Source organism: Triturus cristatus, chromosome 3_2 (genome assembly GCF_964204655.1).
Source record: "Triturus cristatus chromosome 3_2, aTriCri1.1, whole genome shotgun sequence".
Classification (NCBI taxonomy): domain Eukaryota; kingdom Metazoa; phylum Chordata; class Amphibia; order Caudata; family Salamandridae; genus Triturus; species Triturus cristatus.
This window is the reverse complement of record NC_140584.1, coordinates 496334848-496357774: the sequence shown is the minus strand read 5'-3', so window position 1 is coordinate 496357774 and position 22927 is coordinate 496334848. Positions and strand designations below refer to the sequence as shown.

The window sequence follows — 22927 nt, the reverse complement described above, 5'->3', positions numbered from 1 at the left end:
ATCCTTCCCCCAATGGGATTTGTTTTTAGTGTCAGGGCTATTCCCCTGCAGGGCCCTAGTTGTCTTTTTTAACACACCATGGTCAGTCACTTCATGGCTCTTCACTTCTGGCGTGGAAAAGTCATTAAAAGTACTGTCGTCGGCACGCTGGAGTGACGGTTATAATGATGATGTGGACGTCATGACGAACACCCCACCTATCGGTGTGCAGGGGTACTGCTATCAAAAATCGTCCAGATCCAGCCTGAGACCTGGGATTTCAAAGATAAGGAATCTGCGGTTAGATCATGTCTCTACCAGACAAGGTGTTACCGAAGGTAAGTAACTTGTCTGATAAGCTTTGTTGATTTTTAGCCTTGTAAACCATTAATAAATATTAACATATTTATTGGATCACGATGCATTGATATAAATAAATAAAAATAACAAGTTTCCTGATGCCTAAGACATTGAGACCATTGAATTACCTGTGACTAAAAAGTATTGCAGATTGTGAAATATAAATAAAATGTAACTGTGTATTAAAAATATGTAAAACCACTCTTCAAAGTCGTGATCCAAAAGGTCTCCCAGCTCGCTTTTGTCCTGCGGTGCTTTTTTGCTCTCCAGCTAAGTGCACATATTAGGGAAAATGAGTGGTCTTACTGAATGGTGCAACACAGCTTGATGTATAAAGCCCTGATGCACAATTCAGTGAGTAGCGTGTGAACCCAAATAAATTAGAGGCAGCTCTGTAAGCCAGAATGTGCTGGGAGACAGGACTGTTCAAATCTACCTCACCCTCCTCTTCCATCACCACCTTTGAGGCCTTTGTGATCACTCCCGTCATTCTGGGTTTGTGTTATGTTTTTCAAATTTCTATTTTACAATCCCATAGATCCCTGGGCACTATTATTTGGGGGTGATCTGCTCTAAATCAGAGGTTTGCTACAGTGCTCTTCCAAAACATTCATGTTGCCCAGTTCACTGCAATGCAGACTCCAGGCTCCCACAGTATTTCTATATTTAAAAATCTTACATAACCAAACTTAAGAACTATTCAAATTATCTTTAGGAGTTACATCTCAAAGGCAGACCAGCTTAATAAATTATGTGTAGGAATAGAACAAAAGTGAAACACATCAGATGTCATAATTCTGCAGTTTGAAGCTTTACTTAAAGCCCTTAAGCCAAGCTAAAAGACCAAAAACAGCACATAACAGATACACAATAAAACCGCTTGAAATCAGAGGGTCTCATCAATCTAAATACTACAATCTTAGAAAGCTGAAGACCTAATTCAGAAAAGAATGTTGCAGATTTTTCAGTATTTGATACGGTTGGTCAGGATTTAGTTTTTTTTAAATTATATTGCTTAAAACCAAGACACACGTCATAACCCCATCTTACACAATTGTTACATTTCCTTAATTTACATTCCTAAAGCTTTGGTACCCCATCCATCCTCCCATCATAGTTATTATCGGCACCCCGTGTTCAGTCCTCCATTCCCATTTCTGTTCCTCCATCATCAATGTCCTCCTCCTCCATTACCTTTGGTGGTTCACATAGATATTCCCTGTATTTATTCCAGTTTCCCCATACTCTATTCCACTTTTGCGGACAACCACGACTGACATATACAGTTTTCTCGGCCACCATAGCGGAGTCCATATCTTTGCACCAAGCTTTGAGTGTTGGTACATCTGCTGAGCCCCATTTTTGCGCAATATTGCGTTTAGCAAACATTATCCTCAATGTGGCCCAAGTCTGCGCTGTACGAGTAAGATCATTTGGCTCTCAAATATTTAGTAAACCTCTCCTTGGCTCAGGTATTAGTGATATTTCCTCCGCCTGCGATATTGTTCTCATCACCTTAACCCAGTACTCTGTGACCTTTGGACATTGCCACATGGTATGATAAAATGTGCCCTCCTCCCCGCATCGCCGAAGGCAATACGGGTTCAATGCTGTACCAATTTTGTATAAAGTGAGCCTCGTGTAGTAGGTTCGGTGCAGTATTTTAAGCTGCACCAACCTTAGTTTTGAAGAAATTCCCACCTCCCTTGGTGAAGCCAGTGCCTCCTTCCATTCAGTATTGTCCAGATCTCCCACCTCCCGAGCCCATTTTTCCCGAAGTCTCTTGGTGGGATCAGGCAGGTTATTAACCAGCTTCCGATATGCGAGAGAAATCGCCCGTTTGTGCATGCAATCTGTCAACAACCGGTCCTCCAGCGGGGTCGCCTCCGGAACCTCATCGCCCGGTGACAAGGCTGCCTGGAGTGCGTGTTTTACCTGCATATATCGGAACGCGTCGGAGGGTGTCAACTCATACTGCTGTTGAAGACGCTCAAATGTGATTACTTTTCCTTTGTGCCACAAGTCCCCCACTGTAGATATACCAATTGCGTCCCACCGTGCGAACCCCTTACAATTCCGGAGGTTTCCCAACTGTTGCGCATCCCATAGCGGAGTGAGTTGCGTTATGACCCTCTGCCATCCCAGTTTGGCGTGTGCTGTGTGCCATATTGTAATTGTATGCTTTGTGGGCCCTATTAATGAGGGGGACTGCTTTTTATTATAAAGGGCAGACAGCATACCGTCTGTTCCCAGTCCCGGTCTGTCCGCCTGAAAGGCAGGGTCTGCCTGAGGGGCGTGTATCCACTGATTAATGACTTTCAATTGGGCCACCCAATAATATAACTGTATGTTTGGGAGTGCTATCCCTCCATCATACCAGCTCTTGACCAACTTGTCCTGTGCAATGCGTGCTGGTTTGGTCCCCCACATTAGAGTGGCGACTTGTGCTGCTATCGTTTTAAAGTAGCTGGAAGGCACAGGAAACGGCGTATTCTCCAGTGCGTATAAGAAACGAGGGAGCAGCCCTGCCCAGTAGTGTCAGTGGTAGTGTTCCCCAATGCACCGCATCCCTTTTCAAACGTTCCAAGGGCGGCACGAGGTTCCGTTTAAAGAAATTATCCGGGCTAGGTGTAATGTATATACCTAAATATTTAAACGCGTACTCTGCGATCTGTAATGGGCACCCCTCTGGGAGATGCGGTGGTGGACCATGTAGAACAAACAGGACCGATTTAGACCAATTTATGGTGTACCTTGAAGCCCTCCCAAAGATTACACAAATATTTAGGAGTACCAGTATTGAACGCCTGAGTGAGGTCATATATAATAGCACGTCATCCGCATAAAGGGAGATACGGTCCTCCCATCCATCCGCCCATCGGATACCCCGAATCATCGGTTCCCACCTAATCCAGGCTACCAATGGCTCCAGCACTAGGGCAAATAGTAGTGGCGACAGAGGGCAGCCTTGACGCGTGCCCCGTACCAACGGGAAGCTCCCAGAGATATGGCCGTTGACCATGACATGTGCTACTGGTTTGGTGTATAGCAGACGGACCCAAGCACAAAATTTAGGGCCAAAGCCCAAATGTAGAAGCATCGCAAATAGATAGGTCCACTCAACCATATCAAACGCCATTTGTGCGTCTAACGATAGTATGACCGCAGGCTCCTGAATGTATGGGATACGGGCCATCACCCCATGCAGGCGTCTTAGGTTTAGAGCCGTGTTTCTGCCAGGCATGAAACCGGATTGATCCGGATGTATTAGTGTCGTCAGATGTGGCGTCAACCTGAGCGCAAGGAGTTTCGCAAGGATTTTGGCCTCTGCGTTGATTAGGGATATCTGGCGATATGAGGCGCAATCCTCAGGGGGCTTTCCAGGTTTCGGGATTGCTATTATAGTGGCAGTTCGCTGGTCCAGCGGGGCAACGGTTCCAGCTACCATCTTATACAGCTCTATTGGTATACCATTGGGTCCCACTGCTTTCCCGGATTGAAGCGAGCTAATCGCCACTAATAATTCATCCACCGTGAGATCAGCCTCCAGTGTCAAGGCCTCCTCCGGTGTGAGCTTGGGCATACCAATATCTTTTATATAGGATAATGCTTCATCCACGGGCATCGCTGATGAAGACTCATATACCTGCTGAAAGTGTTGCCCCAGGGTATGTGCTATCGTTTCTGGATCAGCCGTTTCCTGCCCTTCCCTCGTTCGGAGTCGTCCCATCCATTTTCTCCCCTGCTCCCTTTTGTCAAGCCAAGCCAAGCCAGAAGCTTACCGGCTTTATCACCTATTTCGTAAACCCTGTGCTGTGAGGCCATTATTCGCAGCCTAGTTGTTTCCCTAAGATACTCCCTATATTTTTGTTGCATTAAACGCAAGTGTTGGGAAGTAGACGGTGTTGGGTTGGCGGTGTGTCGGGCCTCGGCATTATATAGTTCTAGCTCTATATCATTCAGTTCCTGTTGTTTTTCCCGTTTATGCCCTGTGATGGACGCAATGACATGTCCCCTGAAAACTGCCTTATAAGCCTCCCATAGGGTAGTCGGGGAATGGACCGAGTGCTCATTTTCTTGGAAGTAGTGATGCGTCACCACAATGCTAGCTTTTCGGATCTTAGGAACCTGAAGATAACCCGGAAAGATGGGGTAGACACGCTGCTGCGCTTTGTGACGATATGTATATGTCAACAACATTGGGGAGTGGTCCGAGATGCCTCTGGGTCTAATCTCTATTTTTTCAACATTTCTGCCCATGGTGGCGAAGAAATAATTTATTCTAGATAGACGGTTATGGACCCCAGAGTAAAAGGTGAACTGCCGTGTTGTTGGGTGGTGACTTCTCCATACATCAGTGAGTCCCAGCGCCTCCCGAAAGCTCCCCAAGCGCGAACTACTCATGTGGTGTATTTTCACGGGATATCGGTCCATGCCCCCGTCTATAATTGCATTAAAGTCCCCCCCCGATCAGCAGCTCTCCCTCTGGAAGGTCAAGTAAAAAGGCACTCAGAGCCGGAAGTGTGACAGCATGTAGGGCCGGGGGAGCATACACTGACACTATATTAATAGCTCGCCCATCCCATTGTCCAGCAATGGCCGCAAAACGACCATACCCATCAGTCTTTTTTTTTTTGTACTATTAGTGGTGACTGACCAATATACCCACCCCTCTGGAGCCGGAGGGAAATTCTGAGTGCGCTACCATCTTAAACCCCCACCTGTCCAGCACCCTACAGGAGGCACCCGTAAGATGCGTCTCCTGCAACAGGGCTACTACCGGGGAGCTGCGTTTTAGGCATTGTAGAACTAAGCCTCTCTTTATTTTGTCCCCCAGACCACGCACATTCCACGTTATAAGGGTTAAGGGAGCCACCTGAGTCATAGGACTTGACCCCTGATCAATGACTAAAGAGTCTAGGTTCGCCATACTTGTGAGATTGTATAAGTGAGAATGTTGTTTCAATGATTTGATTCACCCGGTGACCAAAGTCCAGGGATGTCTCGACTATGTTTGCCCTTACAACATCAACAAAAAAACGAAAACCTAACCATCCAACCATTCCCTGTCCCCCCCCCCCCTCTCTGCCTCCCTGCTAGATGGATTCCAAACTACCCACCACCCCAACCGTGCAGAGTGCTTATTCCCCAAACCCCTGAACATTACTAGCGTGTGAGGGCGAGGAGTCCGAGACAGTCCGCAGTCCATCCCCACCCCAGAGGCGATCGCCCCTCAAAGAATCCCCAGGGCTTCTTGGCATTATCACCGCCGCGGGCCGCAGCGCCCCCCCCCGGGCAGAGGGTGGGGGGGGCGTCTGGTCCTTCTCGACCCATCCGCGTTGAAGGCCCTCTGTATTACTTCACCCAAGTGGTCTAATCTGCAGCCGAGTTCAGCGAGTCCCAAGTAAAGGAGTCTACGTGACCTTATTCCTCGACCTCCGTTCTCCGTGAAGCATCTTCCTCCTGTGCGGAACTGCGTTCTCCGGCGTCCACCTCCTCCCTTCGCTGGTGTTGTCGTCTCTCCGCTCGCCTGGATCCATCCACCCGCCGCCAACCCTCGAGCCATTCATAGGCCTCTTCTGGCGTATCAAAAAACCAGGCCTTGCCATCTGCCACTACCCTTAGCCTCGCAGGGAACAGCATGGAATAAGACAGCTCCCTCCGTCTAAGTTCCTGTTTTATTTCAAGAAAGCTTCTGCGACGTTTGGTGACCACCGCCGTAAAGTCTGGGAAGAAAGATATCGTTGAATTGTGAATGCTTAGCGGCGGAGCCACTCGCGCTGTTTGGAGAATGTCGTCCCTGTCACGGAAATTAAAAATACAGGCCAGTACTGGTCTGGGGGGCGCACCAGGTTTGGGTCTGCCCCCCGGCACCCTATGCGCTCTTTCAACAGAAAAGAAGGTCGAAAGACCTCTGGGCTGCAGTCTGGTTTTAATAAGATCTTCAATGTATAGGTCCATGGTTGGACTCCCTTCACTTTCGGGAATACCCGTGATTCTAACATTATTGCGGCGCGAGCGCCCTTCTTGGTCGTCCAGCTTCGTCGCCATCATTTTATTTTCAGCTTCCAGTTGTTTGACCTTGCGGATTAACATGGCCGAGTCTGTAGACAAAGACTTTGTCACATGTTCCACCTCGGTGACCCTGGCAGTCATTTTTTGAAAGTCGGCTCTAAGGAATGAAACATCAGTAGAGATGGATCCCACCGTCGACTGTACCTTGGTGAGCGCATCCATAATGTCGTCCAATGTCACTTCGCTTGCTCCGTCCCCCACAGGGGCTGTCTGTGACCGCTGTGCGATTCGATTGCGCAGGAGGTTCTTTGGCATAAGCAAACTTATCCAGCTTAAGCTGCGAGTTCGAGCGCTGTTCTTTGCCCCCCATTTTGAATCTGCCTCGGCTGCGTTGAGCGGTAGTCACCGCCGCCTGCCGCAAGACCTCCCGATCCGCGCGGCCTGTCGGTTTTCCCGTCTTATCAGATTATATGGGCAGTGAGGGGGTATTTACTTAGACTTGGCGAGCCACCAGATGTGCCCCAGTAACCACGGTTTCATTAACAGCTGGCCGACGACCGTCTTTATGTCCACTATCACCACCCGGTCACCATATAATGGGTGTTGGTATTCAGATACCTGCCGTGCAGGGAGCCGCCGCCCCAAGCTACTCTCCTAGGGCACTGATCCTGTCCCCTGCTGCCCGATGACCAGTGGCCGGTGGTTGTGCCCAGCCTCCTGCTGCAGCACCGGTATAGCCGAGGTATGAGCCTCCTTAGTTTTGGCTCACCATCAAGTGGGTCAGTCCTCCCTGTGGGGCCCAGCTGGACAGGCGGCCCGCTACCCCTGAGCACCCCCCTCCACGCGTGCTCGCTGTTCAAAGGGGTTGCTGTGACACACCTGCAAGTATGAGTTCCTAGGCTCAGCCTCTTCGCATGGCCTCTCGAAGTTCCTTCTCCTCAGGGCACTCCGTTCTGCAGGCCAGGCCGGCATCTCCTCCACCAGCACCCCCTCGGTACGTCCACGTCACCATGCAGCCGGGGGGGTGTCCAGCGAGCGCCGGGCAGTCACAGGTCCAGCAGCGCCGCTCCCGCACCCGATAACAAATTGGCGCCGAGGACCGCCCTTTCTTCACCAGCACACCGGGCCGCGAGCCTTCACTCCGGGCTCCAGGTCTATACCAGTCCCCGGTCGCAGCCGCCGACGTAGGCCGCTTTGCTTCGAGCGCTCTGCCGAGCGTGTTGCGGAATATGCGGTCTCAGAAATACGGGCGATCAGCGCCCCAGCAACCCTCCAAGGCACGTCCACCTCCAGGCCAGGATAAATGACCGGATTATACGCCGGATATATGGGGGAAAGCTCCTACGCCGTCGGAGCTCCTCTAAGCGGCGGCCATTTAGATCGGCTGACGGCCACGCCCCCCAGGATTTAGGTTTTTATGTGGCATTTGTATAGCATGATCCTAGCCAAAAGTCAGCAAAGCGCTGTACAGTGTCAAAGGCAAAGATACATTCAACGAGTGATTAGGCAAGTATCTGGGTTCTGAGAGAAGAAGAGGACTGTTACTCCATTGTGATGTAGTGTTCTTTAAAGAGATGTGAATTTCTGCTCTCTCTTAAAGAGGAGGATGGTTGGAGGCAGGATTGTTCCACAATCCAAGTAAATAGATGGAGAAAACCTGTTTTTTTCCCCCTACGTAAATATATTGCTATAAGCATAGGGTATATTGTTTTACAGGTATTTTCTGATTCCAAATGCTATGTAGTTGAGCTTAGAACTTTCTGTACTGACAAACCTTACCGTTGGGTTGAAATACCACAATCGTGCTACTGATCAAGTCAAAATGAGGCCTGTATTTCCCCTATTGCCTTGAAATTTCTCCAGTAAATATTCACTGCCTGGCAAAATCAGAGCATGACATTCTGATATTTGTTAAATGACAGAACATTGATAAACACAGCTGTATATCGACAAAGACTAGAAACATGGAAGTAAAGTATGTTTTTATCTAAATTGTCAAATGACTTCACAAACAATTTACATCCTTTAAGATTATTTTCTCTTCTCTTTTTTCACAGTTGGTTGCTTTTGAAGTTGAGAAAATAAAAGATGATCAAATAAATCCACAAAAGATGATGAAGCATATCAAAGACCTCGCAGAGCTGCTTCTGAAAAATGTAAGTGTGTGAAAGCAGTAGGTCCATGGGGCTATGTACAGCAGTCTGAGGGCATGTAATGTAGGCTAACACCAAGATCACATGACTGGGTGTTAGATTGGAAAATGATGAGCAACGGAGGTCCATCTGGGAGCCGGAGGGCTACAGTTGAAGAAGACTTGCTACAGAGCCGAGTAGGGAAAGTAACATGTATGGTGACCTAAATGGGAGAGGTTTAACAGGAAGTATCAGATAACAGAAACCTGATTTAGAGCAGGGTTAGTAAGATTGATTTTGGGAGGGATTCCAGGTAGCAAGAATGAAGTGCACTGATTGCGAGAACTAGCCGAGAGCTCTGTGGGGAGGGACAAGGCACCGTAGATGTGACAGGATTTGGGAGCCAAGGTTGTGCAGGAAAAGGGCCTTGCATGAGTGGGTATCTCCCATAACCTTTACTAATTAGCTCTGCTCCCTAAATATTCTATGGCAGTTTATGATCTTGGCATGTCCTAGAATCTTTGGGTAAGGCATTACCTCATCTTCTATCAGACTGAGACAACCCTGCCAGGTCAACACCATGAACAGTTTGACGCATCTATGAAATGTGTATTTTTTCTGTGAACCGGTAAAATGCTGGTATTTATAATTTTAGGCTATTTTTCACCTCAATCTCTAGATCTTTGTAGCAAATGTTGTTCTCCTTAATGCCTTCATAGTGATGTTATCCTTGTGTGGAACCATCTATTGTGTTGCTCATCTACTTGTGTTATATACCAAAATGTCCCGCTTCTCCTCAACTTCCTAGGATATCAGTAGACATCTGGTAACGATATTTTACTTGTGTGTCTTTGTGTTTCACTCAGTATCTTTGTGTGCTAAAAAAAATACAGTATTGTGTAGTAAATTCAAACGTAGCAGATTAATAAAATCAATGTCATACTGTCTTTCATGAGAAATGTTTACCTGTTGTCTTTCTTTCCTTCTACTTTTGAGAAGATCGGTTTATAGCATGAATTGGAGCTATGCTAAAGATACATGATGACCCAAAATGAAAGTGTGTGCATTTTTGAGACAATTTCTGTTTACATAGCATGGAGTCATTCCACACATTGACAGGATCAATAAAGCCACTGACCCCAATAAAGAACTTTATAAAACACTAAAGGAGTTTACAACTCCTGCCTCAGTCCAGAACACCAATATACCATTGCAAGAATGGGTTGATACGCTGTCAAAGTTTTTTGATGAAAAGATCAAATCTATCCATAGATCCTTCCCTGTCTATGATTCAAAAATCAATCCTGATAAAAATTCAGCCACTAATCAGGATCCCACTACCCCCCTCTTACAAGAATTCACTATGTTTACCTTAGATTAAGTCTCAATCACTCTGGCAAAGATCAAATCGGGTTCTCTAGTTGTTCCCTTCTCACCTCACTTCTTTCCAACTATTGCACCTGTGCTTATAGGTAAGAATACTGACCTTTTCAATATGTCACTAGCTCACGCAAAGATCCCAGTTGGATGGAAAGCAGCACAGGTCAGGCCCATCCTGAAAAATCCGTTGCTCTCATATTTCAGGAAAGGTACTCGAATCCTTGATAAATAAACAGCTTACCATCCATTTGGAGAGTCGTGGACTCCTAGATCCATCACAATCAGGGTTCAGGGCATCACACAGTACCAAAACCTCTTTGGTGGAGGTGGTATACAACATTAGACTTGCCTTAGACAACTGGCAGTCAGCCATGCTCGTCCTGTTGGATTTGTCGGCCGTCTTTGACACCATCTCCCATGGCATCTTAGAACAGCAGCTATTGGAGGTGGGTGTCAGGGGCAAGGCCCTCGACTGGTTCAGAAATTATCTAATGGACCGAACAACGACAGTACGAGTTGGCACCCAGGCCTCATGCAGTAGGTCGGTAAAGCATAGGAGTCCCTCAGGGTTCTATCCTAACTCCTATGCTTTTTAATCTGTATGTGACCCCTCTGGCCAGGGTAATCAGGTCCTACGGTATTGAAGTGGTCTCATACGCTGATGACACGCAGCTACAGATTACCCTTGGCCCTGACCCCTTTGACACAAAGGTTCGTTTTAAAGACTGCATGACCCATATTGACCATTGGATTTGTACTAATCACTTACAGCTAAACTGGAGTAAGACGGAGGTCATCCTCTTTGGTAAGGCAGATGAACACTGGTCCAGTGATTGGTGGCCACAGAAATTGAGCCCGTGTCCATCGCCCAAATCTGTGGTACGAAATCTTGGAGTTATCATTGACAATCAGCTGTCTATGAAAAGCCATATTAGTCACATAATCTGCATTTGTTATGGCATTTTGCGTAAATTACGCAAAAGTTTTCAATGGATTCCTATTGAATCCAGGAAACCACTGGTCCAGGGACTTATCATGAGCCGTATTGACTATGGTAATGCCTTGTTAGCCTCCATAAATGAGGAGCACTTCTCCAGGCCTCAAGTCTTGCAGAACACAGCGGCTGGACTAGTGTTAAACCTTCCTGCAAGAGCTCCATCAGTGCCTAGTTTGAAGATCCTCCATTGGCTCCCGATAAAAAAGCGTTGTCGCTTTAAAATCCTTTGTCTTGTTCATAGGAGTATGTATGGAACCGGGCCAAGTTACTTGGCTATGAAACTTGTTTGTTATCAACCAAGTAGGGCGCTTAAGTCCAGTTCTAAATGTCTTCTTGCCCCTCGTAGAATCCGCACTGCTAAAAGCGGCGGTCGATCTTTCTCATTTCTCGCACCTGCATTTTGGAACAAATTGCCATCTCCTCTCCTTTCCATCATGGACCACAAGCTTTTTCGAAAAAAACTAAAAACCTGACTATTTGACCAACCATCATTTCTGCTACTCCGACTGTCGGTCTCCAAGGAGTTTCCGCTAGCACCATGAGACCCTATGGTGATATGTGCGCTTAATAAGTTCCTCTGACTTGACTTGACACATTCAAGATAACAGAGTACCAATGCCAGTAATTTTTCTAAACTCAATTTCATTTTAAGCACCAAGTTGCATCTTTTTTCAAAACTATTGTGTAATTAAATGTATTTTTAGAAAAAAAGAAAGCATCCATTTGGGCAGCTGTCAAGCCATGCCCCTCATACCAGCCTTTCTAGTCTGGAACATGAACAAGCTCAGCCTGGATATGGGCGGTGTGTGTTAATTCAGTGGCAAGGAAATGGGATTCCTGTAGATTAGGCTAGCAGTCAGGGACTTTACGCATTTCACACATTGATTCTAGACATTTTACCAAAACAAAAGACAAAAAGCTGAAAATGCTACAAATACTTTATAAATAAGGATATCTACTACACCATCTCTTCTTTAACACAAATAGATTGTAAGATATGGCTATACGGACAGAAAAATCTGAAACTTAACTATCATATATTTGTCTGTGTTTGTCCTAGTATGCAGAATAGATATGATCCATTCATTTGGAATCTATACCAAGTGATTTTTTTTAAAACCTCTTTTTCCTGAGTTTTACATTTGAATTCCAACTTACAGCCATATGTATTGCGTTTAGTCTATAAATTTCAGCAGCTGCTGGGTGCTCGGCATGCCGGATAGGAGAAAACATGGGGGAACTTGTATTATTCATGCGTTTCGGCGCGCTCCAGATAATCAAATTTCAACAATAAGTCTGTCAAAGGTGGGGGTTAGTTCGACATGGCAGTATCTATGCATCAGTCTAACAGCTAATCCTACATAAAACATTGTACTCATAAAACTTGATAACATCTAGAGCATCGAGTGATAAAAGGGCAGGCAGTATATAAACATTAGTCAAACTTTTCTGGTGATAGGCATTCTGTGGAATTTAATGGTGTTATAAAGGCCGTGTAGGGGTCGCCAAGTGGGATTGCTGACTCTCGTCTATACCAAGTGATTTTTTGATGTGATGTGCTTATGGTGGAAAAAATATTCCTAGAATAGCTAGACTGAGGCATTGGAAAGATTATCAACTCTGTAAAAGTTAATTTCCAAAGGGACATTGGGGCATTTAGCTAAACAATTTCAAAATGTTGACTTGTTTCCAACCAGGGTATTATAGTACTAATTTATGAATTAGTAGACAGAGGAACTTGAGTACACTACAGTAGAGACACATTGTAGACTTGTTTCCTGTTAAAATTCAATTCAGTAATCCGGCAGTAGGTTTTCGAATATCCAGATTAAACAGTAGTGTATGTTTTTTTTTTGTTGATTTTATTGGTATTTTCACATATAGCAATCGTACAATATTAATCAATGGACTGCGCCAATCACAGCGCTTATGAAGGACATTTCTTAAAAACCAAATGAACATTCAACAGGTCAGTGCATAAATCAAGTTTGTATGAGCATCAACACATTTCTTTACAGCAGAGTATCCCATAACATTACCATAGTCCTATTTCACTTTCAGCCTATGGCGTCTGCGGGGACCTATCCATGGGAGTGTCTGAGGGGTGCAATTACAACTGTGTGGCTGTGTTTGGGTGGCTGAGTCCACTGGTGTCTACCACTGCATTATTACGGAACCAGGCTAACACTGGTTCCCAAATATATTTGAGCATGGAGGTAGTAGACACTAATTCCCAAAAGAGCGAGAGTTGAGTATGGCAAAATGTGATGTCCTGTAGCCAGCTTTTGACTGATTGGGCGGTGACTTTCCCTCAATGCATGGCCACTCTGCGTTTTGCCAGCAATAGTAGCATAGCAAGTAGGCGGCGGGTTTCTACTGGTGCATCTTTTACATATCCCAGTATTCCTAATAAGGATGTAGGCGCAACCGATGTCTCCAGGATATCCCCAATGGTATTAAAAATGGCTACCCAATATTTTGCAATGGGCGGGCAAATCCAGGCCGGGTGTAGAAAGGTGGCGGGTGAAGTCCTGCATCTCCAACAGCTAGTGTTGGGCCTGATCCCCATAGATAGATAGATAGAATCGGTGTAAAAATTTGAAGTGTATTAACCTCAACTTGTAGTTGGGAGACAACATATGTAATTGACCACAGCAGTACTTCCATCGCTCCTCCGTAAGTGGAGGACTAAACTCTGTGTTCCAGTCTACTAGCACTTTGGGTTTTGACACCGGGTGTGTATTTTGCATGGTGTTGCATATACGTGTGATGAGCTTACGTGGTGAGGGGCGCAGGTTAGCAGATGCTCTAGAGCGAGCAATGTAGATAGAGGTTCTGGGAAGGACGCGTACCTCTGTCGACACGTCGCTCGTATGCGATGATACAAAAATAGTTACGCAAAATGTGGTCCTGCTCCCACCTTCCCTGATGGTGGAGATCTGAAGTTGCCCACAGGCTAGAGACCATCAGATGTGTTAAGGCCTAACTGCTTTGCTAAAACCACACCACCCTTGTCTCCAAGGGGAGGAACGTGTTGGCCATAGGCCATATGCGCGGATGAGGCATAAAGATTCTCCAACTTGGCTCTGTTTCTTAAGCCCTCCCAGCTACATTGTAATGTCTCGTCTGTGTCATCCTCCTTGCAGGGGTGTTTATATGGATGATATATTGCTACCGAGAGCAGGGTTGGCGCCACTCTGTCCATCTCCACTGCCACGTGAGGCTGGAACGGCACAGGGTGGTTCCGATGGTGCAGAAACTGGGCTTGCCCACAGTAGGCATAAAGTTGAATGTCTGGGGCTCCCAGTCCTCCCTGTGCCAGCGGAAGAATTAGTAATTCCCACGGTATTCGGGCTTGTTTACCTGCCCACACTAGGGACAACATAAAGGAATGCAAAGTTTTAAAGAAGGCTTGTGTGAGAGGGATAGGTAGATTTACGAATAGGTATTGAAATGTTGGTAATACCACCATCTTAGCTATTGCTATGTGCCCAGCGAAAGAGAGTGGCAATCTAGCCCAAGACTGCACCCTACTTTGCAGCCAAGTGACAGCCTTGCCATAGTTTGCTCCCCACAATTCTTGCACGTCTCTGGAGAGCTAGATGCCCAGGTAGTGGACAGAACCTTCCGCCCACCTGAGGGGAAACTCTAGCGAGAAAGGCAAAGTGCCATCAGTTAGTGGGAACAGGATTGATTTGGCCCAATTGATTTGTATCCCAGACAAGCCCACCGAACCTAAGGAGCTCACGTAGTACCGGGTTGAGATTATCTGATGGGTTAATGATGTATAGGGTTATGTCGTCCGTGTATAATGATATTATCAGCCCCCTAGAGGTGAAGCCCTGCCCTCTGGCGCATGGTGTTGCCTGAGACGCGCAGCTAGTGGCTCCATGGCTATGGCGAACAATAAAGGAGACGGGGGCAACCCTGTCTCGTGCCTCGGGTGATTGTCAGCGGTGATGAAATTAGGCCGTTTAATCTGAGTCTGGCAGTCAGGAGAGTGTATAACTGTTTTATCTGGTTGATAAATAACGGGCTGAACCCTAGTCTAGTCAGGATAGCAAATAAATAGGCCCACTCCAGCGAGTCAAAGGCCTTGGTCGCGTCAAGTAGAGCCGCCAGGGCCTTAGAGTGGGGGTCAAGATAGTGTAGGACGGCAAAGAAGGTGTGGAATTTATGGGCTGTGGACCTCGCTGGTATGAATCCTGATTGGTCAGGACGCGCAATCAGGGGCAGCAGTGGCTGCACTCTAGTTGCCAAGAACTAGGCGTATATTTTGGTGTCGGTGTTAATCAGTGAAAGTGGTCTATAGGAATCCATTTCATTTGAAGGTTTACCCAGTTTAAGTAGGGTTAGAATGATGGCTTCTCTCATTTTGGGGTGGAGGATACCCATCTCCTGCGCCTCTGCATAGAGTGCTAACAATTGGGAGCCAGCTGTTCGGCATAACATTTATAAAAGGCCACCGTCAGACCGTCCGAGCCAGGTACTTTGCCTGAGGGTAGGCTATTGATTACTTGTATTATATCCTCTTTCCTAAAGGGCTCTTCCAAAAAAGCCCTGTGCGCTCTGTCCAACCAGAGCAGTTCAAGATAGTCCAGATAAGCCTGAAGTTCATCCGAGGTTGTGCTCGAGGCAGAGGTGTACAGTGAAGTATAGAAGTGTGTAAACTGGTCCATGATTCCCTGAGGCCCTCTTATCAATTCTTGGTTTGCGTCAAGTATTTCTGTTATGTATGTGTCATTGCTAGGTGTGTGCAGTAGGTTGGCTAATGACTTACCCGGTCTATCACCTTTCCTGTATTTCCTTGCCTGAGTATATTTCCCCTGGATTTTCTCTTCTCTCTGCGCCTCCTCTTCATACTCTGAGATCTTAGCTCTGTCGCCCAACAAGCTGGGTTCCTCTGATCCAAAGTATTGCAACTTGAGCGCCCTGATGTCTGTCTCAAATTTCCCCAGAGATCCTCTGATAGACTTTAAAACCCTGGCTTGCCTGGCAATGCACTTCCCACGTACCACGGCCTTAAAGGCCTCCCACAACATGGTCTAGGTCATGACTCAACCTGTGTTAGTGTCAAAATAGTCCACTATGTCCCCCAGATTTCTTCGCGAAACACTGTGTCAGTGAGGGCGTGTGCCGGAAGCCTCCAGTTGAACATACGTCTAGGACCATCTGGCAGGCATATCCGGAGTAGGACCGGTGTGTGATCTCACTGCGTTCTGGGTAAATGTTGTACATCTGTAATCCACGCTGCAGTGTCCCGAGATACCAGCCAGAAATCCAAACACGACCAGGCATTATGTTGAGCTGTTATGCAGGTGCCCTCTGTTCTGTCTGGGTGCCATTTCCTCCAGATATATGTGAGATTGCCCTCGAGGGCAATGGCGTTCGGCGCTGCACCAGCTCTGGGGTGTAACCTACGGGTGCTTCCCCTGCAGTCCCGATCATCATCCATTAGTGCATTGAAGTCCCCGCCCCATATCAAAGGTTTATTGCCCACAGTTTTGATCTTGGCCCATATGGTGTGAAAGAAGTTGGGGGTGTCTACCTTCAGTCCATATATTGCCACTAGAGTGATGCTTATCATGCCCAGCCTGCCCACCAGAATGATACATCTTCCTTCCGGGTCCACATGAGACTCACGTGTCGTCCACCCCAGCCCTCTTCTAATCAATATCGACACTCCTCTGGCGTAATTTGAGTAGATAGAGGAGTAGATTGGGTCCCATATTTTGTTGTTCGGTTTAAAGTGTTAAGTGGTGTTTAAGTGTGTTTCTGGAAGGAAACAAATATCGGTGCTGTGTCTGGCCAAATAAGAATGTATGAGTCTTTGTCTTGCGATAATTGTTCAGCCCTCTTATATTCCATGTTAGTATATTATAAGATGTCTTAATGTACCGCTGTGGTGTTCGGGTATACAAATGGCTGGATGAGAGTTGGTAGAACACCTAGGGATAGTGTTTTACTAATGCGCCCACATCTCTTAGGCCTATGTAACCTAATACTCAGAATTTGAGTCCAGCCTATGTGGAAAATGCTAGTGCTGACTTGCATGTCTCAACACTGACCTTCTTGTCAAACAGTAGTGTATGTTTAGATGGTGGGGAAGCAAAATTGGGATTCTGCCTATATGAGAATCTTGGTGGAGGAGGTGGGTGAGTGGCTGGGACCATGTCCAACCTCACATATTTATCCAGTGCTTCCTGAATGCTCACAGAAGATGGTTCTCACATTATGGAAAATAACACACATAGCATCAAATTCGAGGTAGTAGCTGTCAAAGCTAGTGTTTTAGATTAAATGTTTGACAATGTGGCATTTGGATAACTTGTCAGAATACATTTTTCACCTTTTGGGGAAAAAGGTGGGAAAGTGGTTGGGGGTAACTAGTACATAGATCTGAAGTATTACATACATCAAAATTACGCTGGTAATCCCTGAACTTTGGAACACCTCATTGAAAAGATATTTGTGACAATTCCCCTTCTGACATTAAAGTATTCCTTTTTGCATGGTTAACCCCCACACTTTTTGCCTGACATCTGATGCAACCTGACTTGATGTGCCCTGGGTCTCTGCCAATCAGGTTCCCAGGGCCTGTGTTATTTCCCAAGACTGTAACTTTGTACCCACAATTGGCACATCTCTGGCCACAGGTATGACCCTTGTAAAAGGTACCATGTGTACCAAGGGCACTGTGACCAGGGAATGCCTCTAAGGGCTGCAGCACCTACTGTGCCACCCTGAGAGACCCTGTACCTTAACAGCCACACACTTTAATTGCAGGCAACCAGTTTTGGTGCAGAGAAAAGTGAAGAGTTTACATGGCACACATCCCTGTGTGCCTTGCCTTCAACCCACTGCTAAGGCCTAGGTAAGTCACCCCTCTAGCAGGGTGCACTATACCTGAGGTGAGGGTACAGTGGCATGAGCCCTGTACCTCTACAGTGTCTAAGCTCACTCTTAGACATTGTAAGTGTATTAAAGCGATAAAGAGTATATGGTCTGGGAGTTGGTCATTACGAACTCCACAGGTCCAGAATGGCTTTACTAAAAACTGGAAAGTTTTGTAGACAACTTCTCAGCACATTAAACCCACACTGATGCCAGTGTTGGATTTAATGTAAAAAACACTCAAGGGCATCTTAGAGATGCCCCCTGAAAATCGACCAACTCTGGTGTGGTTCCTGAATGGCAGCCTGCCATTTGCCACCACCAGACATGTTTCTGGGCCCTGGTTAGAGAGCATGCTCTCTGGGTCCAGAAGCAAAGTCAATCCTGGGCAGAGGTGTCATGTCTCCTCCCCCAGGATGGGCTTGGTCCATGAAAGGGAAAGCTTCAAAGCCCTGCCACCTTTGGAAGCTGTCCCTGCCTTTTGCTCCCTCAGCAACTGGCTCCCACAGGTTCTGGCCCCCACTTTGGACGAGAGAATCGGTAGGAAAACCAAGCTAGGAAGAGAGGTGTGCCCACCATTGCCAACCCCACCCCTCTTTTGGGAAGGCTAGGTGAAGCACACATCTCAGTCCCTTCCATCTTGAAGATGGAGGGACTCAGCCAATTAGGGAGAGACTCATGCCCCCTCCCACTAGAGGGTGGCATAATAGGGAATGTACCTACCCCAAGAAAGGGACCCATTGGTCCCAACCTGTACACCCCTGAATTTTGTATTTAGGGATAACCCTGAAACTTGCCTTCCCAGATTCGAAGAAGAAAGACAGAAGAGTCCTGCTGACCGAGGAAGCAGAAAAGGACACTAACTGCTTTTACACCAGCCCTACTGGCCTGTCCCATCTACGACCTGCCTACAGCAAGATCCCCGGCGAGTTCAGTAGCCAGCAACCCCCAGAGCACAGATGACCTGCCCTGCAACCATCTTACAGACTGTATCTTGTGAGTACTGGATTTGCTAAAGCAAAGACTCACTCACAGAATCCAGATTCCGGCACCTCCGCGATTTTGCACCACTCTACACCTGACGCCCACGGCCCGAGTTCGAGTGGCCCATAATCACAAGGAGGTCTCCTCAGTGATCCTGATGTGGGATCTGGTGATCCCTGACCTACCTCAAGCTTCGAGAAAACACCTGCAGCCTCAACCTGAAGGGTCCCCCCGACGGCAACCGGAGCTGGTAAGAAAATCCGATGCCAGAAGACACTCCTGCACCCGACACCACACAGCTTTAGGTGACCCAACCGACGGTGTCCAGGCATCCACCAAGAACCCAACATACCTCTCCCGCAGGTGGTCGCCTTCCTGAAGTCTCCCTGCCCGAGCCTGCAGCCGCACCCGGCCGCACCAGTGCCGCTGGTAGTGCAGCTCCTGCGTTGGTCATTGGCTTCTGCAGTGCTGACCTTAACCCCAGGAGCTTTGCTCCCACAACCGAGTTAGCCCTATTGGCTATCATTGGGCCCCTGCACTCGGCCGCCTCAGTGCCGCTGGTGGTGCAACTCGAGTACCCATTTAGACCTTGGGGAACCTTGGTCCTAACCCCCAAAACTCCCATTCATAAGTCGTGTACTTACCCGAGGAACCGCTAACACTTTTCTGCCATAGGAACCTATGTTAAGAGATTTTGGGGCCTAAAGTGTTGAACTGATGTTTGGATGGGGAAAAGCGAACTAAACTGCAAATGTATAAAAAGTCTTACTTACCTTGTAATGTGAGATCCTAAGGTGTGGTATCTAGGCATACCACAGGAGTACTCCAAAGTAATCCAAAAGTGAATACAATATAATCTGAAAGTAATAACTGTGTAATTTAAACTGTTACAAAAGCATATACAAACCTGTAACAATTTCAAATTCAATCACAACTGCATCTCCTTAACAGTCTCGCATTTGAGGGTATATTTTGCTTACCTGTGCCAAGTCCTGCTTGGTTCTGAAATAAGACAGAAGTATACTTTTTTTATACTTACCTAATTGGTCTGGATTCTGTCTCTGAGTGTGTGTAATCAGTCCTTGATTAAGCTAATACAATAAATGCTTTACAGGCCCTCTGGGTAAGCCTAACTGCTCGTTCACACTAACAGAAAGAGAGCTGTTAGTACTTACCTAAGTTAGCCTCTGCTATACCTCTGGATACTCCTTGGACTCTGTGCACATTATACCTCACTTTGGTATAGTATACACAGAGCCGGCTTCCTACACTCCAACTTTGATTTTAGAGGTAGTTTGACAAATTAAGCAGCAACAGTTATTTTTCTTACACTTTACCGTTCATAGATTCAGCATTCAGTTTGCTTTCTCATGCATTCATTGTTAAAAAAAACTAGAAAATGCCAATAAATCATGTCCTTATCAGAAGGTAGACCTACTCCATGCTACATAGTTTGTTTGATTGATCATCTGTAAAACTACAGTCCTTGGTTTACAAAACTTACGTGCCACGTCAAATGGAGCTTTGGTAAAGGTACTTTACTCCTGCCCTATTGATTGTGAACCATGGCTGCTTCACAAGCAGTCGATTGGAAGAGCTTTCCAGGAGATGATCAAACATGGCTCTACACGCATAGAGGTTGATCTGTTTCTTCAAGATGAGGATTCCTATTTCTCAGTGTGTTGAATCAATCCTGCCATTTGGTAATCTTAAATGTTATACAAAAATGTATTTTGTAGCTCAAAATGGAGATAGCTAATCTTTATTTGTTGGTAAGTTGGGTTGATACTGTCAGACCTTCCTGTCTGTGGTGACTTGCTACTGTTTCGTATTAAATTGTCATTTGTATTAATTGAGTACGGTACCATGTATGTTTTTTTGCAGGAGAATCCAAATCCCCACATGGCATTTCAGAAGGTCCCAAGGCCCACAGAAGGATCCCACTTGCGAGTTCACATTCTTCCATTTCCCAGGATTAATGAAGGCAGGGTTCAGGATCTAGTTCAAGAAGGGCTGTCCAAAAATCAAAACGTAGCTCCATCTACACGGGTAGAAAAAAAATGCGTTGTTCCGGCTGGTCCACCTGTTGGTAAGTTTGAGTCTTATTTTAGTTTTTTTTCAAAATAGCAACTGCATATTTAATAGATAATTTTAAATGGTGAATACTTTTTTTTTTTAAGTCTATGCAAATAAAATATTAAGATCTTTTTTGAAAAGGAGATTGCTACGTCTATATTGGTGGATTTCATTGTTACATAAGCCAAACGCAGTAAATGTCCCATGTAAGGAATCCCTCAAACAGCTACTACTATTCCCGGTTTTTGAAATAGGTCCTCTATAAACAGAATACTTTTGACTTTATCTCGGTGGACAATAAACAGTACCAACAATCCTTTATTCCAGTAGTTTGTGTGCACGTCTCTGGTTTGCACCTCGTAAACAAAGGTGCATAGTCTGTCCTGTTTATACTCTCATAGAAAAGACGGATTTTTCACAGTTCCTCACATTACAGAACAAGTTTTATAAAAACAGTAATACAATTTGGTAATTTGGCATTACCATAACATGGTGTTTTTTGTTGTTTCTATTGGCATTCACTTCTGATTAAATTCGTGCATTATTTTGTATTATAACCTTTATGTAGGCCAAAACTGTTAAGCTTTTCCCATTAAGTTTATTAGTAAGCCTCATTCTGCTCATCAGTGATCCGCTGATAGTGCTTGGCTCGACTCTTTATTATTTTTAGGAACAAACCTCCTGAAGCACAAAACACATAATTTGTTAAAATATTGCTCAAATATACACCCATGCATTTTAAAAAAAAAAAGTTACAATGAAGGCACCATGGTTCTTTTGTAAGGCATGGGTGATTAAAGCTTCCCTGTGAAATATTAATAATAGGTAAACTTATTAGGACAAATTCTCTGTCTAAACCATTAAATGTCACGTTATCGTCTTTAAGTCAGCCAAAGAGGGGCTGTTTATCAAGCTCTGCAGACACATTCAGAACGCAATCGTGGACCATAACAGAGCAGTGAGGTAGCGCTGTCTTTGCCGAAACGTCCACAGTGCAATGAGGCAGCAATTGGGAGTCCAGAATTGCCTTTTTGAACAAGGGGTAGGCAATACAGCCCAGCTGCGTTGTCTTCGTTGGGACGTGTGGGTGTCGCCCCCCTGTTTGTATTGGTGCCCGTGCCCCCAGTTTAATTTATCAATATATGCATTTGATTTATTCTTTTTTTAATTATTAGGCGCACATGCGTGGAATGGCTCTGCAGCAGATGAACGTAAGGGGGAGGCATGACTGAGAACTTGAGGATTGAAAAGCTCCTTGAGGTGATGTGTGCATGTCGGGTTGGATGGGTGCCTTGCTCTTTCCAGCCCGACATGTGCACTTAAACTCTCGCCTACCAGTGAGCAGTGTAGGAGCTTGGAGATTGCTGCCACAGACCTCAAGTCTCCTAAGGAGCATTTGCAGCGCCTGACCCAGCCAAACATTGCGTTGCTCTGCAGTGCTTTGATTGGCTCAGGCCAGGTGTGGTGGGGTTGTACAGAACGCCGAGCTGCCATTGCACGCTGAAGTCTGGTCGTGGCGGAGGAAGACTGGGACAGCTAGGAGATCCCCCCCCCCTCCATTTTGCAGAGCTTTAGGGGCAAGAGATGTAAGAGTGCCCGGGATGGGAGAGGGGTATCTGTAGCAGAGGTGTGGGATGGAGTCATTGTAGTAGTCCCAGAGCAAATGAGGAAGTGACGTATCAGCTGGTGAGCAATGTGCCCCGTGTCAGTGCCGCCAATATCTGCTCACTCCTTCCTCCCCCCCAAGAAGGCGTGTGTAACGCAGCTCTCCAACCCACGGTAGACAGTCGCAGCCGGCATGACTCGTGGGTGTGTGTGTGGCGGGGCACGCAGGTAGGGGGGTTATGTGGGGGAGTTTCGTTTAATAATGAAAAAAAATACACGTAGCTTCTGCCGGACAGGTCCCGTGTCGTCTCTGCTCCTGACCTGCTCTCCTGCCTCCAGCAGGAACAGGAAGCAGGCAGCCAGGCTCCCACCCCTAAGCCAATCACAATGCTGCAAGCAGCGTTGTGATTAGTCGGGACGCCGCCCAGCCAGGGGCTAATGGCCCCCGGCTATGTTCTCCTTGTAGGCTGCAATGCGAGACTACATGGAGACGGGCAAAGTGCAC

General features: G+C 46.4%; 1 protein-coding gene across 6 annotated transcripts in view; it reads left to right on the top strand.

The window, feature by feature from the left end:
- SBF2 (SET binding factor 2) overlaps window positions 1–22927 on the top strand; it is a 2080461-nt gene that overhangs the window by 991512 nt on the left and 1066022 nt on the right. For all 6 annotated transcript variants that reach the window (XM_085648170.1, XM_085648169.1, XM_085648168.1 and 3 more), the window contains exons 13-14: window positions 8412–8510; window positions 20626–20830. In XM_085648170.1, coding sequence (XP_085504296.1) covers window positions 8412–8510; window positions 20626–20830 — 304 coding nt within the window. The remainder of the gene's footprint in view (window positions 1–8411; window positions 8511–20625; window positions 20831–22927) is intronic.